Here is a 17,537-nt window from a genome sequence, read left to right as displayed (position 1 = left end):
AAACATGCACATGTATGATGGTATAGGGGAACCAGAAGGATCATCAGCATTCAATGGGGTCTTATGTGCTATGCCAGCTCTAGATTGGACTGTCTCCTGAATTCTTCAATAAATCAACCATGCTTGCCCTAAATTAATACAACTTCATGCAGATATGTGCAAAAAGTAGACACAAATTAAATAGCTATAACCTACATAAAGCAGATATCCCATTTGCCTTCTCAGACACTGTGCTATTATATTAAGTCCTTATTTAATCTGAAAACATGAACCCACATTTTCACATGGTGATCAGTTTCCTTTTTTATGTGTAACGGATCTCAATCTTAAGAGCCATTGCTCAATGGAAACATCTGCATCAATCAATTGACCTTGATGTGCGCCTCTTGGAAGGGTGATATGCCATAAGCAAAGGCTATTTTTGAGCAGGATTTGCTTGTGTACAACATGTCCTGTAATGGCTCAGGCTACTTGGAACATGTGGAAGTGTCAGATGCCTCAAAGGCAAATGGCTGAATTATTTTATATAACCAACCATTTAAAAAAAAAAAGTAACCAGAGTTGATTATTCTATTGCTACACAACATTTTTTTATTTTTTTTTTCAATTTGATTCTCACGCAAGTTCAGAAACACTGACAATCATAAGCTGTAAATTACCTTTGTTACACACGTTTCTGCCTGACAAACAATTGGAGCTAATCTGCTACAGGCATGTCTAAACTCTTTTTGTCTGGAACCCAGATTAAAAGTGGAGTTAGTGTTATGACTTGTATTTGGATTTGAATTTAATGTTTTGCATTGGGTGAGTGCCATCTAAAAAGGATTATTAGAGTCATATTACCATATAGAATACAAAGGTAGTACAAAGTATGTGGACCTGAACCTAAAATATCTATGTTATAAAAGAATATCTAGAAATGTTAATTGTGCCTAAAGAATACCTTGAAAAATGTACATTTTGTCTTGAATTCTTCCTGCAAAAAAGTGGTGCACTTCCTAGCATATGAGTGTGCCTAGACACTCCTATGTCTGACAGCTCACTAGCTGTAAATCTGTTGTGGAGGATTTAAGGCACTGCTGCCATTGATTGCTAGTCTGATAAGATCTAAAGTGAGATTTGATGATGCCACTACTGTGCTTGCTGGAGAGGCAGCTGTACCTGTACTGCATGTATCTCCCTGTTTCTGCTTCACTTACCCCGTGGCCAAGTTTTCTAAACTTACCCTGCTGCTTCTTAAAGAGTAACTCTACTTTTGTTGAGGAAAAAAACAAACATTCACAAACTTTGTTGCAGATTACTAGCTTTTGTTATTCTGAAGTTGTTCTTTTGTCTGTGTCCATGTGCAAAGTGAATGGGAATGGAAGTGATTTTATAATTAGCAAGCAACTGCTGCACTTGCAGGGTTCTAATGTGGAAAATGGCAGGGTCTGCATCCGCTACTCCCTTTGGAGTTACCCTTTAATGTTCCTTTGCCAATCACTAGTCACCAGGGAGGTAGTTCTAACATTTGGAAGCAAAGCCCTGCACCTCTGCCAAGATGGCCACTCCCACCCAGAGACATAGTGCAGATCAAGACATGGCAAGTCAGTAATGAGGAAAATAGCATCTTCAGAGAGCCCATAAGCAATACTGGTGACTAGTCCTAGTCCAGACTACTGACTGCCTTTTTGGAATACAGCTTTCACAGCTGAGGTACTCTAAGTATTGCCTGATCTGTTTAGCTGTTCATTTTTGTATCTCAATATCTCTTACGGCTCATTTACATGAGCAGCCAGGGGGCAGTAAAAGCAGGCAGCTGAGCAACGGTTTCACCTCCTCTGAGCACCCGCCTGGACACTGACATACAGCATATGGCAATAATTAAACAGCATGTTAAATTCAGTAGGTGTTCCCAACACTGAACATGAACCATGCAAGTCTATGGGACCACCCTGCAACAGTGTGCAATGCACATGATCTTGTTTCAGCAAGGTGGCATTTACAGGGTTAAATCAGATGGCAAGGAGGCGACATAGTGCCTCACGGCCTGTTAAAACGCCTCTACAATAGTTTGCTTTTCAAATTGCACAAGTTGCACAAGCCCTTAAAAAAATTGTCAGTGCTACTGTTGATCTCTTTCTGAAAATGTTAGTTCTCTGCCTGATGTACAATACCAGTTTTGACACAGATAAGATCAACATTCTGTGAAGTAGAAAGAACCAAAAGCATGTATTCACAGGAAACCTTCACCAGGGCAATGGCTTGGTAAAACATTTTTTCCTAAAGGCCCCAAATATCCAGGGTCTGTGCAGAAGCAGACAACACTGTGATTTACTTTTATGTACTAAAATGGAATATATCTTACAATATTCAACACACACTATACTACACTTTCTTAGATTTCAAAGCAATCTATGCTAATTTCACAATTAATTCAACACTTTTATTGGGTCACTTCATTTTCTCCCTATTACCAACTGTTGTTCATCCAAATCACTGAGCCGCCACTGCTAAAAAAAAATGCGGTCCTCCCTACCAGACACTTTCATAATCCATACTACCAGAAACATAAAACAAGAGGACAAAGTTAACCAGTACTGTTTCCTATGCAACAAGTCAGACAATTTTTGCAAACTATGAGCTAAACTGATAATAAATTATCAGAACGAGGAAACACAAAATCTTACCCACAGAAATCTTTCAACATGATGGAAAATCCCTATTTCCCATTAGGGTACATGCACATGAGCATATGGCCATACAGCATAAGTACACCTGTATTTACAGTGCCTGAGGGCCCCATCTGTGGCATATTTTGGTCCGTATTACTATGTTGAAAAATGTAGTGTGCAACTGCATTCTCATGTAAACACTAGCACTCCCAATTACACGTAGTTTCCCGCAATGCAACATTTCAGGAAAATACGATTATGCGCATGTAATTGCAAGCACTGGTGTTTACACAAGATTACAGCTGCATAGTGCATTTTGCAACATAGTATTCTGGACAGAAATATGACAGCTGGGCCCCCAGGAGTAAATACAGGAGTATTTTATGCTGTACGACCACCTGTATTTATCCTTCAGATTGATCAGCATGGAGGACTGGAAACACTCTGCTGCTGACTATAAAATAGAGGAACACTTGGAATTGTGACAATCTTCTCATAGCTAAGGTCACCATAAAGTACAACTAAAGACTCCTGTATGATAGTCTAAACAAATCTCAAATGTAGTCACTATGTGATGCACAAGCCTCAGCCTATTCATTTAAATGTGCCGATGCCCTATCTGCGGAAACTGCACAAATGAAGAGCATGGAGGACTGGAAATACTATGCTGCTGACTATAAACTAGAGCAGTGGTCGGCAAGCCGCGGCTCGTGAGCCACATGCGGCTCTTTACACATTTTAATGTGGCTCTTCTGTGTGCCGGGCGCCCGCTCCCCTCCCTCCTCTCGGGCGGCCGCCCCAAAAGTCAGGACTCTGCAGCTAGCCCAGCAATGGGCAAACTACGGCCCGCGGGCCGTATACGGCCCGGCGGACCTTTTAATCCCGCGGAGCGTGGCAAACATTGGCTGTCAGGATGTAGGCGGGGCAGCGTGATGAACTCCTCTCACAGTCCTCCCTGAAGACCGGAACGGCGCGGGAACACAGCGAGAGGAACGCGCGGAGCAAAGGTAAGTGAATTGACACAATATGGGGAATGAATTACTATATGGGGGATGAATTACTATATGGGGGATAAATTACTATATGGGGGATGAATTACTATATGGGGGATGAATTACTATATGGGGGAGGAATTACTATGGGGGGGATGAATTACTATGGGGGATGAATTACTATATGGGGGATGAATTACTATGGGGGATGAATTACTATATGGGGGATGAATTACTATATGGGGGATGAATTACTATATGGGGGATGAATTACTATATGGGGGATGAATTACTATATGGGGGATGTATTTTCAGTTTTAAAAATGTGGCTCTCAAAATAAATTTAAATCGTGGTTTTGGCGAGATTTGGCTCAGTTGAAAAAAAAGATTGCCCACCACTGAACTAGAGGAACACTTTTGGAATTGTGACAATCTTCTCATATTGAAGGTCAACATAAAGTACAACTAAAGACTCCTGTATGATAGTCTAAACAAGTCTCAAATATAGTTACTATGTGATGCACAAGCCTCAGCCTGTTCATTTAAATATGCCGATGCCCTATTTGTGGAAATTGCACAAATTAAGAGTATTGCTGTTTCCACAATTGTGCCACACCAAACTGCATGGTACTTTGTTACCAATAATTTTGGCATGTGCATCAGCAACATGCATGGGGGTGCCATTAAGAATAAATAGCACTGCTGCTGGCCTACAAAAGGGAAATGTGTTTTTTTGCTTTCCGGAATGCATGGGATTTTGCACATGTTCCCGCAATGCACAAAATGTGAACTTAGTCCAACTGAGCCAAATCCTCCGTCATTTGTGTCACGCGTTCCTCCTCCCAGACCACGCGGATCATAGTGGGATAGATTCAGCAACAGAGGCAGTGCTGCCAATTAAAAAAGCAGAACTAGGTGTGACCAGATGCTGAATGACAAGCTACAGGCTTGTGAATCAGCAGTGACAGTGCTTAAAGCCACATCCCCTGTAAGTAAGCACAGCCTACATGAGAGCGGCAACTCTGCTCTGAGATCAGTAGCATTGCAGCATCATTACCACACAAACACTTGAATCTGCATTAGTGGACTTCACTGGCAGGCTCTAAAAGGTATTTGTGGGACTTTGCAGGGGGAACAATTTGCAATTGCAGAAGGGCTTATTCTTAAAAGAGAAGTATGGACAAAGCTGTGCCTGCCCGTTCCCCAGCCCGACGCTCCTGGGAGAGTTGGAGCAGAGAGCTGGTGACTGACAGTCATTGCTCTCTGCAGACTGGGAACTGAGCAATGAGTGGTCATGTGATCACTCCGTTTTCGGTCTTAGAGCCAACAGCTCCGCCATCATACAGATGCTGCAGCATGCAGAGGAGTATGCATATTCTTTTATTTCCCATACCTCTCCTTTAAGTGCTGCAGCACATTTTTTTTAAATATCCATACCGCTACTTTAAGATGGATCAATAAAAACATCACTAAATTTGAAAATGCAGTCATCTAACTAATTTTTACCATGCAGTCTTTAGAAGTATCCACTGGATGCAATGAGAACTATTTACACGTGGTTAATTTTTGACAATGTCATACCATATCAAAGTTGCAAAAATGTGGTAATTCTTGGTATTTCTCAATTTTGACTGCTCACTAAGCAACGTAGTTTAGACACTTCCCATACAAGCACAAGTGAATATTTTATTCAGCTCCTTGCCGTCTGAAATGTCACCCCTCCATGTCCAGGATGCTGGTACCCATGCCAAATCTGATGAGGGTATGAGACATGACTGTGTCTTGTTACACAGGCAGGAGTCAGTTTCCCTTACTGATGAATACCACTTCCTGGTGCTGACATACTAGTCTTTTGTTACCCCATTCATAAGCATGATGAAGGTCTAAGCTCATCTGGACAGAGTTAACAAGCGGTTAATTGCTTTTAAAGGTCATTATGTGGACACTATAAAGGCAAATTCTATAAATCAGGCGAATGAAAGGGACACTGCTTTAAACTCAACAGAAAACCAAAATGCTCCACAATTAAAGTTATCAATATAAAACAAATAAATTTCATGGTTCACTAAGCAGCTGTGTATGTATCAGGTAGATGAAACTTACCTGGAAGGGAGCCTTGCCAGTCAGGCACTGATAGATGATGGTACCGATGCTCCACAAGTCAGCTTTGGCATCATAGTGCTGGGACATAATAACCTCAGGTGCCTTGCAAAAGAAATATGTCACTTTATTGGGTGTTGGGTGTTAGCTTTTATGTGATAGCATGACATTATCTTTAGATCCCACTAAGAAACAGACACAAATTTAAAAGAATAGCATACATACAGTATTTATTTTAGGTATTTATATAGCACCATCAACTTACACAGCACATATACATTTATTAAAATATAAGTTCTACATTTAAAGTGTTATTAAACCTTTTTTCACCATCTGTGACCCATTGCAGAGATTCCCCTTCACTTCTGGTCCCATAGCCAAACAGGAAGTGAAAGGAAATCTCTTCAAATTAAAAGGAATTTCTTGGGGACCCCCAGGTCACCAGAACTAGTGCCTCCATTGGAAGATTTCCCATCTATTACTTTTCAGGGGACAACTAAAATTTTGGGATTTTCTTTTACTTTTCCTTTTAATGATAATGGTAAATATGACAAAAAGGGAGGGTGAATTTCCCTAACAGGGACACAGACAGCAATGAAACAAATGACAGGCATTAATCCCTCTACACTCTATCCAAAACTAAAAAAAAAAAAAGTTAGATTTTAATATAAAATGGCTATAATTCTGCAGACCTCCTCACTTGCCAGGTTCGGCGTGTGTCTTCGACACCTGTAGTTGTTCTGTATTTCATCTGTGAAAAGGGGCTTTCCCCAAGTTCCTGCTTTAGAGTGTCTCCAAACCCTTGTGGGGTCCCATGGAGCCTCTTCTGGATGCACACTCCTGACACAACATAGGTCCACACATGCAAAACCCTACAGCAGCAAGCCACTCCCCTGGCTCCTCCCTCATCCTACCAGGGTGACAGTCTGCACAGTATAGTTGATTAGTCCCTTGTGAATAATCAGTGTGGGCACTTTCCCTACCCAGAAGTCCAGGGAACAGGAGCAGAGTGCTCTAGAGCCAGTGGCCATCAACACAGAAAAAAAAAAAAAGTGTTGTTCAAAATGTGCAATAACACTGCAAAATGATTCACTGCTTGGGCTGAGTGGACTAATTTAAAATTTGAGCATTTAATACTACTTTTATATTTGCTTTTGCAGGCCCTGCAGAAGTTGATTTCATTGCCGATTTATTTTATTTTTATTTTATTACAGGTTTATTACAGCGCCGTCAATTTACGAAGCGCTTTTCATATATTGCACATTCACATCAGTCCCTAACCCTCAAAGAGCATACAGTCTAAGGTCCCTAGCTCACATTCATACATACACATACTAGGGCAAAGTTAGACAGTAGCCAATTAACCTACCAGCATGTCTTTGGAGTGTAGGAAGAAACCCACACAGGCACAGGGAGAACATGCAAACTCCAGACAGGTGGTGCTGTGGTAGGGATCTGAACAAACAACCCTAGTTCTGCTAGGTGGAAGTGTTAGCCACTTAGCCACTGTGCTGCACACATTATTTTGTGATCCTCATCTACAATAATAAAACCTAAAAAGTGCTACTACATTTTTTTTCATAGTAACAAAAAAATAGAAAAAGAATAAATAAAAAGATAAGACTTGTAATTTCTTCATTTACAGATTCCTGTGAATAATGCTCACACAGCCGTGCTGATTGCAACTGTGATAGCAGCTGTGGGGTAAAGGAACCCCCGCCTGCTGTCACGGGGGCGTCAGGGAGTGAGGGTGTGTGCTATGCTGGAACATGTTACACCCTAAATATAGGTATAACATGTTCCAAAAAGGTGAACTTAGCCTTTAAATTGCCTAGGTTTGAGACTTTTTTTATCCCTTTATGGATTCCTGGTTTTTTTATGGGGTTTTTTTTTTCTCGTCTTCTTTACATCAATATGGGGCCAGATACAGTTTGATTTACAACGAATCTTCCATTGGGTGGTACAGTGATCACATAACCACAAACGGCTCTCTACACCATGTCGGTGAGCCTCAGATGGAATTTTTTCTGTTTATTCCATGATTCAGATCTATAAAAGGCAATCATGAAGTTTTCACTAGCCTTGTGAAATTCTGTTAATGTAACGTGCAGGTAGAAAAGCAATACAGAGCCTATTCACCGTTTTTTGAACCCTGTCCTCTAAATAGCAGATCTACTTAGGATTCAGTGCAGATGCTTAGGCAAAGTAGAGAGAAACACATTGTATAAATAAATGCCTGATGTCTGCATTTGCCTTGAATCTCAGCTCTGGAGCTGTACAGGACCTGACTGTCAATGACAGTTTCCAGGATATAAGAATTTTGATGTTTGCTGGGCACATGCCAGCTGTTTACTTTACAGATAGGTGTCCAACTGCCAGCAAGTCAAGCAGCACAATTTTCCCTGGCAGATGTGACAGTTCCCATCCCCCCAGGCTGGGTCGGGATGCTGCAAGCTGACTCATTCACACATCTTTCATGGAATTAACATAGCTAGGGCAGATGAAAACACAAAGCTGACACTCTTTTGCTGTATTGAACAATTGTAAATAACAAATATACCCTTTCTATTCAAATGGTTCTTTCAATGCTACTTGCATGGCTTTGGCCAAACCTGCTGTCATTTTTAGCTATTCTTTAGACCTTTCGTTTAGTGCAAATGGATATTGATGTCAGAAATAAAATTCATCATACAATGAAATCGAAGAGAAACACCATTGATTTTTCACAAAATAGTTTATGTGCAACAACACTGTAAGAATCCTAGTAACAAAGGGAATTCAATATCACAGGCAACAACAATAAACACAACATCTGGAACATATTTTCTATTATTATGACCCGAGGAAGGAAGACAGAATGTGTGGGCACACATCACATCTTCTAACATAACAATTACAGCTCCCCTTATAATTATATTACATAGAAATAAAGGGAGTAAACTGAAACCTTCATTGATCTGCCTTTACTGTAAAACTTTATTCACATAAAATATTGTTTATATTGTTGTAGAGTGAATACATGTCAATTTTATATCTGTAAAACATAATAATGATGTAAAGAAGAAGAGAAAAAAACAAAACAAAAAAAAAAAAACAAAACAACAGGAATTCATAGAGGGAGTGCAATAAAAAAAAGTCTCAAACCTAGGCAATTTAAAGGCTAAGTTCACCTCTTTGGAACATGTTACACCTATATTTAGGGTGTAACATGTAACATGTTCCAGCATAGCACACTCTCTCACCCCCTAATGCCCCCGTGACAGTAGGCGGGGGTTCTTTTACCCCACAGCTGCTGTCACAGTTGCAATCAGCACGGCTGTGTGAGCTTTATTCACAGAAATTTTTAAATTAAGAAATTACAAGTCTTATCTTTCACTGCAGCAGATGGACTTGTAATTTTTAATGGACTGTGAGGGTAATGGTCAGCACGCCGGTAGGTCATTTATACTTTCTACAGCTCTGAAATGGACAGCCCGTACAGAGGTAAAAGCACAGAGCTGTACACAGTGCCACAATGCTTTGCACGCTCCTGTAAAAAAAAACCCAACTATATGCACATTTTTTCCCTGCAAAAAGAGGTGTATTTATTTATTTTTACAAAGTTGAACTTAGCCTATTAACAGAGTCAATCTCTGTGCCGGAACTGGCCAATCAGAATCATTCTGATCCAGGGGTAGAAAACGGGGGATTTCAAAATGCTGTACCGCTACACCAGCTGCGTGGGCATTGACAGCTCATCACCAGGAGGCAAGTACAGTGGGGACTGGAGAGTGAGGTCATGCCCGTCTTGCCAATGAAACCGTCCAGTGATCAAGACCCGGAAGCCAGCAGGGAGCTTCAGGACGCTGCATCGCTGGAACCAAAGTGAGTATAGTTTAACTTTAAGCTTGCCCTACACATCCTGCCTCCCAAGGCTCTGTATTGCTCAAGGACGCCACAAGTCATAAAGATGGAGCTAGAGAAAGGGCAACGCTTTGGCCTCATTCACATGGCCAAATGTATGCTGCAGAAACTGCTCCCAGGTGGGTGCGGAAAGCCGCACTTGCATCTTTTCTAAACTGCACGTAATCATTGGCTGTGCGATTACACCTGAACACCAGAGAACAGTTGAAACCGCTGTCAGCCCATCAATGCTTTGTATGGGTCTCTTGGCTGTGGCTGTCTGTACACACCTAGGATTCCAGGCAGTTTTTGACAGCATACTTGCAGCACCACAGTCAATTTGGCTAGGTGAATGTGGCCTTACAGAAAAAAGTTGAAACTTACATATAACTTCACCTGCCTATATCTCAAGGGCTACCAATTTCTCTGACATGTGATATTTAGGCAGGTTTGTAACAATTATAATTTCCTCTTGTACAAAATATGGTCATTACTGACTGCCAATTGCCAAATGTGATCAGTGCAGATTGGTTATCATCGGGGCTCATTTTTGCCTGCAGATCAAATCTTAAGATGGCCTTAGGTATTTACCCTGCTTATAGTAACCTTAAAAACATTGCCAAAGTCCTTGGGGTCATTCTGGACTCTAACCTCTCCTTCCAACCTCATGTCAAATCACTGACAAACACATGCAGGCTCCACCTCCGCAATATCGCCAAAATACGCACCTTCCTTACCCCAGACACCGCTAAACTACTTGTGCACTCCCTGATTATCTCACGCCTTGACTACTGCAACTCCCTCCTCACCGGCCTACCCCAGTGCAAACTCTCCCCGCTTCAGACCATCCTGAACTCAGCTGCCAGACTCATCCACCTCACCAGCCGCTCCACCTCTGCCACCCCCCTCTGCCTCTCCCTCCACTGGCTCCCTATCGCCCAACGCATCAAATTCAAACTACTCACTCTGACCTACAAAGCCATTCACAACACTGCCCCTAACTACCTCACCGACCTGATTCCCAAGTACCACCCTACCCGTACCCTTCGCTCTTCACAGGACCTCCTTCTATCTTGCTCCCTGGTCTCCTCCTCACACGCACGTCTGCAAGACTTCTCCAGGTCCTCCCCCATCCTCTGGAACTCACTACCCCAATCCATCAGACTGTCACCTTCCCTCCTCACCTTCAGGCGCTCCCTGAAAACCCACCTCTTCAGGGAAGCCTACCCCACCCTCACCTAACTGCTGCTCTCCTTCATTCCTCCTACCACTCCATCCCCCACAGCCACTTCCTCCTGTACCACTACCCCCTCCCTCCCAGATTGTACGCTCGAAAGAGTAGGGCCCTCTTACCCCTCGTGTGCTGTTCGTAGCTGCTGTAATGTTTCATGTATTGTCCCCCCCTCTATTGTACAGCGCTGAGCAAACCCTTTGGCGCTATATAAACTCAATGTAATGTAATGTAATGTAATGTTTTTGTTTGGCCAATAAAAAAAAATACTATTTTTCCTTACCATGTACATGGGAGATCCACAAAGAGTTGCAGCCATCATATTGTTTTGCAGGTATCTTGCAAATCCAAAATCAGCTGTGTACATAAACAAAATTTGTTAAGAATATCCTTCTTTAAACCAACTAAAAGACAATTCAGTATTACACAAAGGATTACTGCAAATGAAATATAGTGATTGTTCAAGGTACAAACTATTTATAAAAGATTAGCCATTAATTATAATGTGATCATCCTATGCAGTACATACAAGCTTAATGTGACCCTCTAATTATATTAAACACCCCAAGGCACCTGTACAGAACCCAATTCAGTAGAAATGGACCCCCCTATGAAATTCATGGGTAAACCAGCACCTTTGGGAGCATGTATCACCAGGTTCCCAGGAGCTCTCTGGTTCCTCCTGCTGACCTTTCCACCATTGCAAGAGGCAGTAAGGATGAAGAGGTCAGCAGAAATAACAAGGGAAAGCTGTTGGGGACGAGGAGATAACCCGATAACCTATTAAGAACAAACAGAGAGGGTGGATCTGGGGACACAAAAACAATACAGACAGTGGGGGCACACAAAGCAATAAAAAACATGGCAGGGGTTCTAGCCCCTCACGAATAACTAACTTGGCTTTAGATACACTTTAATTTTCAAAGCTAGTGCAACAATTAAAGCAAACACATAACTAAAAACAAATATATGTAAAATAAACAGCATCAATCAGAACATAAAACTGCTGGATGTGTGTAAGCATTTGCGGCTCTATTTATTAAACTGTCTGAGACTGAGGAGCATTGCATAGAAGACCATTGTGGCAAATCATTTGTTCATTACTAATTCTCAAATTGAGAGGCAATATGGCCACTGTGCGATGCATTTGATGCTCTGGGTTTTACTATGGCCACAACTTACCCCACATCTAATGATATTTAAGTGCAGTCTCCACGATTTGCTCTTGTCTGAGCAGAAGAGAATGCACACTACACAAAACACAGATCGGACACATCCATGGCACACTCTGCCCTCTGGCAGACAAACACTGACATCAAAGTCCAATTACTGAAAAATAGCTGGACATAGTCACAGCATGATCACTGTACAGTGTTCCCACTACCATGTAAATGAAGACAAACCACATTGCATCTATTTGTAAACCTTTATAAAAACTATTGGAAATCAAAAGGACACAAGAGGGTGGCAGTGTTCAGGATCGTGAAACAAGCATTTTTGTTTTTTGACAGAGTTCAACAAATCGATCATATTAATAGAAATTCCAGTTCTAAAATCAGTATGAAAACATTCAGCAATGCAATCAATCAACAAAGAAAATGAATTTATGGAACAGAGAAGTGTGTCAGGTTGCTCAACCTGTTTATTTCAAGTTGTCAAACAGATGCAAAGAATGGCACATTACAAAACACACAAACCGATTACTTTAAAGCTGACCTCCAGGCAGTAAGAATAGCACCCATTATCCCAACTATGTATTTTTGTTTTGGATAGAGGGGAGAGGGAAAAACAATGTCAGTTTTATTGTTGTCTGTGCTCCCTGTTATGGAGATGCACCCTCTTTATATGCTCTGTTTACCGTTATCATTGAAAGTGACAGTAAAAAAAAATCCCAAATTTTGGGTTGACACCAGCACAGTAACAGTGGGGAAATCTTCCAATGGGGACACTAGTTCTGATGACCCTGGTGACACCATGGGATTCTCTCACTTTGGAGGGATCTCCTCTGACTTCCTGTTTTTGGCTACAGGACAGGACGTGATGGGAGATCTCACCAATGGGATACAAATTGCAAAAAAAAAAAAACTGACAAGGCTTATAACCCTCCCTTGCTCTATCCATATTAAAAAAAAAAGTTTTACCTTTTGTTAGACTATAAAATCAAACTCTTGCAATCCCATGTTTAGCAGCACTTAGACTGCCCACAGATGGATCAAATTTCGGCTGGTTCAGCGGGGACAAGACAAATTTTGATACATCTATGTTCATTCCTGATCGACTTCTGTAGAACAGGACTTTTGCAGCCAGCTGCAGCCTATTAGAGGAATCCTAACGTCAGAATACAATAGCACAGCGAGGAGGATTCCTCCATCCAGCTTGGGGAAATCCTGTCCTATCATCCTATGGCGAGAGGAGTGCAAACCTATCTGTCTGCTGCTACTCTTTCACCATCCAATTAGCAGGTTGGGGATGTTCTTTAACAAGCTGTGGGGCTGATGTAGTAGAGGCCAAGAATTAGGAATGACTGGGTCACAAGGATGGCACTAAAGAATTATAAATTCTATGGTAGACAAAACAGTTACAGTATTGTTACCAATTCCAATTGTGCATTTATCAGCTTGAATGGAGTTCAGCTGTATTAAATATACACAGGAAAGTAGAAGTGATGCAACCAATTACATTCTAATTTCTGTTATGGCAGAAGCACTTGAGCAACACTGCTATTTACCTTACTTCCCTGTACTAGCCATTAAAGAGAAGTTATGTCTGTAATTTTTCGGCAGAACATTTTTAAAGAATATTACAAAGAAAACATCGGTTTGCTTGCTCTCACTCAATTTGGTTGGTAGCTATGTGTGAAGCAGGGTATATATATGTTTTTTTTTTTGGTTCAACCAGCAGGTGAAAAAAACAAAAAACAACTCAAATCCCCGCATCAACACAAAGACCACTCAACAGAAGCTGGTCGTTAGACCGGCTTCTCTTGAACAGACAGTGGTGCATGTTACTGAACCGAACAATTTTTGGTACGTGTGTACTGGCGTCTCAACTTTTTTCTTGTCCTCCTGCAAGGCTTTTTAAAATCAGAAAGGATGGTCTGATGCAATAACCTACTACATAATGGCCAGGCAACAAAGGCCAAAGGACATGAGAATGAACAAAAGTAGAACAGGAAAACTGAAGACAGAAAACTATGAAGTCAGCTTTGAGTTTTGTCCAGAATGTCTGTCTAAAATAAGCAGTCACCCACATATTACAGGGATGTTGATTCTACGGATTCTGTGATATGGCTAGAGATACTGTATTTGAGGTACTGTATAACACCCTCTATCCATATCATACACTTAGAAAAGAAAGACATTTCTGAATCCACTACTTAACTAAAAATAACAAGATAAAATACTTGGCTAAAAGGCGCCAGGAAAGGGAGTTGAAACAAAGCCAGGATAATGGGAGTGAGGAACCTAGAAAATCCTGTGGTATATGCTCTACAGATCTTATTTATAACAAGAGTAAGTCCTACAAAAGCAACACACACATAACACATAAAATACATAAAAATACTAACATGCTGCTATAGTCTAATGCATGTCATCCAATTTTGAACAAATGCAAAACAATCATATAGAACATTTGTTTCAATATACGTACACCATTATAAGGTAATTTATAAATATTTTCACACAAAATCCACACAACTTTCACCCAAGATTCACACTTAATGTATGAATCCTGGGAAAACACACAAGTCTTGTGTGAAAATAAATACTTATAATAAGACCCATTTCTTCTTTCTTGTCGGAATTAAAGACCAACTTCAGCCAAATTTTTTTAAAGCGTTTAAAAGAACGAGTAAAGCTTAGAACTTTTGTCAGGTTTTTATGCTGTCTGGGTCTCCATTTATTGATGTAATACCAGCTCAGAAAATGAGGGTAGCAGAGGACACCAGAACAGGAACACATAAACAGCAGACAAACTAAAGCTAAACTAAAAATGTTACAGATGCTCTAACCCTCCGACACCTATATAAAAAAACAAAAAAAGGTTTTGGCTGGAGTAAGGCCATGCAGATCAATAATGTGTAGATGTATTCAATAAACTACACAAGCTTGTGCAACACTCACTTTTTACTATCATTTTTAAAAGGGTAAGTTCACCTTTCGTTCCATGTTATTGTATATGTTATACCCATATTCAGGGTATAACATGTTATAAATGGACTGGCCCCGCTCTCCCGTTTTGACAGCTAGCAGAGGATCTTCTCCCCCACTAGCTGTCACAATTTAAAAAATATGCAGCCATCCAGGGCTCCACCCACCTGGCCATGTCACTCATCCCCTCCCTCCTAGATTGTAAGCTTCAAGGAGCAGGGCCCTCCTATCCCTCTTGTATTGAACTGTATTGTTGCTGTATTGTCTCCCGTTATATTGTAAAGCGCTGAGCAAACTGTTGGCGCGATATAAATCCTGTATAATAGTAATAATAATTCATAGTGTTCTGTGAATGGGAAGACTACAAGTCCCTGCAGCCTTTGTGGCTGTTGGCTTGTAGTTCTCAATGAACTACCATGGCGCAGTGGAGCGATGTGGTAGTTGATTGACTCTTTAGGTCAGTATGTATCTGCTTGCCCGTATGAAGTACAGGCGCACAGATACAGTGACAGGTCTGCAGATCTGCATGGCACCAGTGATCTGCTGATCACTGGTGCAGTGCTTTAGAGGCTCAAGAAGCAAAAAAATAATAAATGCACATTTTTCTACCTGCAAAAAAATGTGCATTTATAATTTTTTTGTTAAAAGGTGAACTTACCCTTTAAGGAGTAGACTGGCTACTACATGTTGCTGCACATTATCATTAATAACATTGTCAAATAAACCAAATACTAGTTTTCAACAGACTTGTAAAGTGCTTAGTTACTGAAAACAATTTTTATTTTTGATCAGATTAACTTCTATACAGAGGAAGCCTACAATCATAGCTAAGCATGTCTCACCTATCTTAATGCGGATATTGTTGGGGTTGGACCTACGTCCTCCAGTACATGAAAGAAGGATGTTCTGGGGCTTCAGGTCTCGGTGAATAATTCCCTTGCTGTGTAGCATTTTCATGGCTCCCGCAATTTGCTGGAGAAATAGTCGGATGGTGTCTTCGCTCAAGGTCCGCATTGCTGAAAAACACAAAATTGTTAACAACCTGACACCAAGATAATTTTACATGCAAAATGCAGACTACTAATAAAATGTAAATACAATTAAAAAAATCAGCACCCAATTTTGATTTGTAAGTATATTATTATTAGACAATCCAAAACAGATAAATTACATTGAAACTGGGTTCATCTGAATACCCAGTTGGTCTCATACACTATAGGACTGTGTAGTCCATGTATTGTGGGGAAAAACCAGGCTGACTACAGTGACCTAAACGCTGACAACCGTGACTGTCAAAGACTTTTTTTTGTCCCACACGACAGGAATCCAAAAGGATATCTACAGTATGAGCCTCAGCAGTAGTTTTTTCTTATATACACAGGATGATTTTCATTAGATTTTTCCTACATCTGCCTTGCATAAATACCTTAAAGTGATACTAAAGTCTTGTTTTTTTAAATAAAAAACATGTCATACTTACTTGCTCTATGCAGTGGTGTCGCACAGAGCAACCCAGATCCTCCTCTTTTCGGGTCCCCCGCAAGCGCTCCTGGCCCCTCCCTCCTGTTGGGTGACCCCACAGCAAGCAGCTTGCTATGAGAGCACCCAAGCAGATGTGCTCCCGAGCCAAAGCTCTGTGCATTCATTCACACACAGAGCTGCACCTCGGCCCACCCCCTCCCTCTCCTGATCGGCTCACTGGCTGTGACTGACAGCAACGGGAGCCAATGGCTGCCTCGGCCAATCAAAAGTGAGAGTCCCTCAGCTAATCAGGAGTTTCGGCGGCTGATATATCAGTGCATCACTACTTTAATGCAAAGGTTTTTCAGTGTCATTAAAAATCTGTACCTGGTTACTGAAACTGAACATTATTTTATTAACTGTGTAAAGCAGGGGTGCTCAACCTTTTTGAAGAGCAAGAGCCACTTATGTGATTTGGTAACCGGTCACGTGCCACAATGAAATAAAATGGTTCAGAATTTAAAATTTTTTAAAATTTTGAATAGCATAGTGCTTTCAGGAGGAAGATGCAGATGATTGGTTACTGTATATGCCACCCCCACCACCCCTTCTGTCCAAGTGTAAAACAGAATGTGACATGGAAACTACCCCACCCCTGGAGGATGGGGCGGGGCCATTGCAACCCCTGATACTACCCCAGTAGTTGTTGGGGGGAAGGGGGGGGGTGGAAAAAAACATGTCATCTATAGAGTTTTACCACTCCCCAAACCGCAAACCCTTACTGTCCTAAGCCCTCAATAAGGCTTTCGGACTGATGCGCAGCGGTTTACCTTAGCTTTACTGAGCCATAGACTTCTATTACATCTTGTGAGTGTAGTGCACTTTCTGAAAGTGCACCAAAAATACCTGCATTCAGGAGTTTTGGTGAGCTTTCAGAAAGCGCATCAAACCCGCAGGGTATACTATAAGTCTATGGCTCAGTGCAGCAAACCCGCAGGGTATAATAAAAGTCTATGGCCAGTGCAGCAAACCCGCAGGGTATAATAGAAGTCTATGGCTCAGTGCA

The 17,537-nt window shown here is 41.2% G+C and overlaps 1 protein-coding gene across 6 annotated transcripts in view; it reads right to left on the bottom strand.

Moving 5' to 3' along the window:
• ULK1 (unc-51 like autophagy activating kinase 1) overlaps positions 1-17,537 on the bottom strand; it is a 130,850-nt gene that overhangs the window by 56,007 nt on the left and 57,306 nt on the right. For all 6 annotated transcript variants that reach the window (XM_089686140.1, XM_089686141.1, XM_089686144.1 and 3 more), the window contains exons 6-8: positions 15,853-16,026; positions 11,143-11,216; positions 5,750-5,851 (exon numbers count right to left, since the gene is read on the bottom strand). In XM_089686140.1, the coding sequence (XP_089542266.1) occupies positions 5,750-5,851; positions 11,143-11,216; positions 15,853-16,026 (350 nt within the window). The remainder of the gene's footprint in view (positions 1-5,749; positions 5,852-11,142; positions 11,217-15,852; positions 16,027-17,537) is intronic.

The sequence above is a fragment of the Staurois parvus genome, unplaced genomic scaffold (assembly GCF_062004578.1).
Source record: "Staurois parvus isolate SC_StPar_1 unplaced genomic scaffold, SC_StPar_1.0 ptg000392l, whole genome shotgun sequence".
Lineage (NCBI taxonomy): Eukaryota > Metazoa > Chordata > Amphibia > Anura > Ranidae > Staurois > Staurois parvus.
The sequence above is the reverse complement of the archived record's forward strand: the minus strand, read 5'-3'. Positions and strand labels throughout refer to the sequence as shown.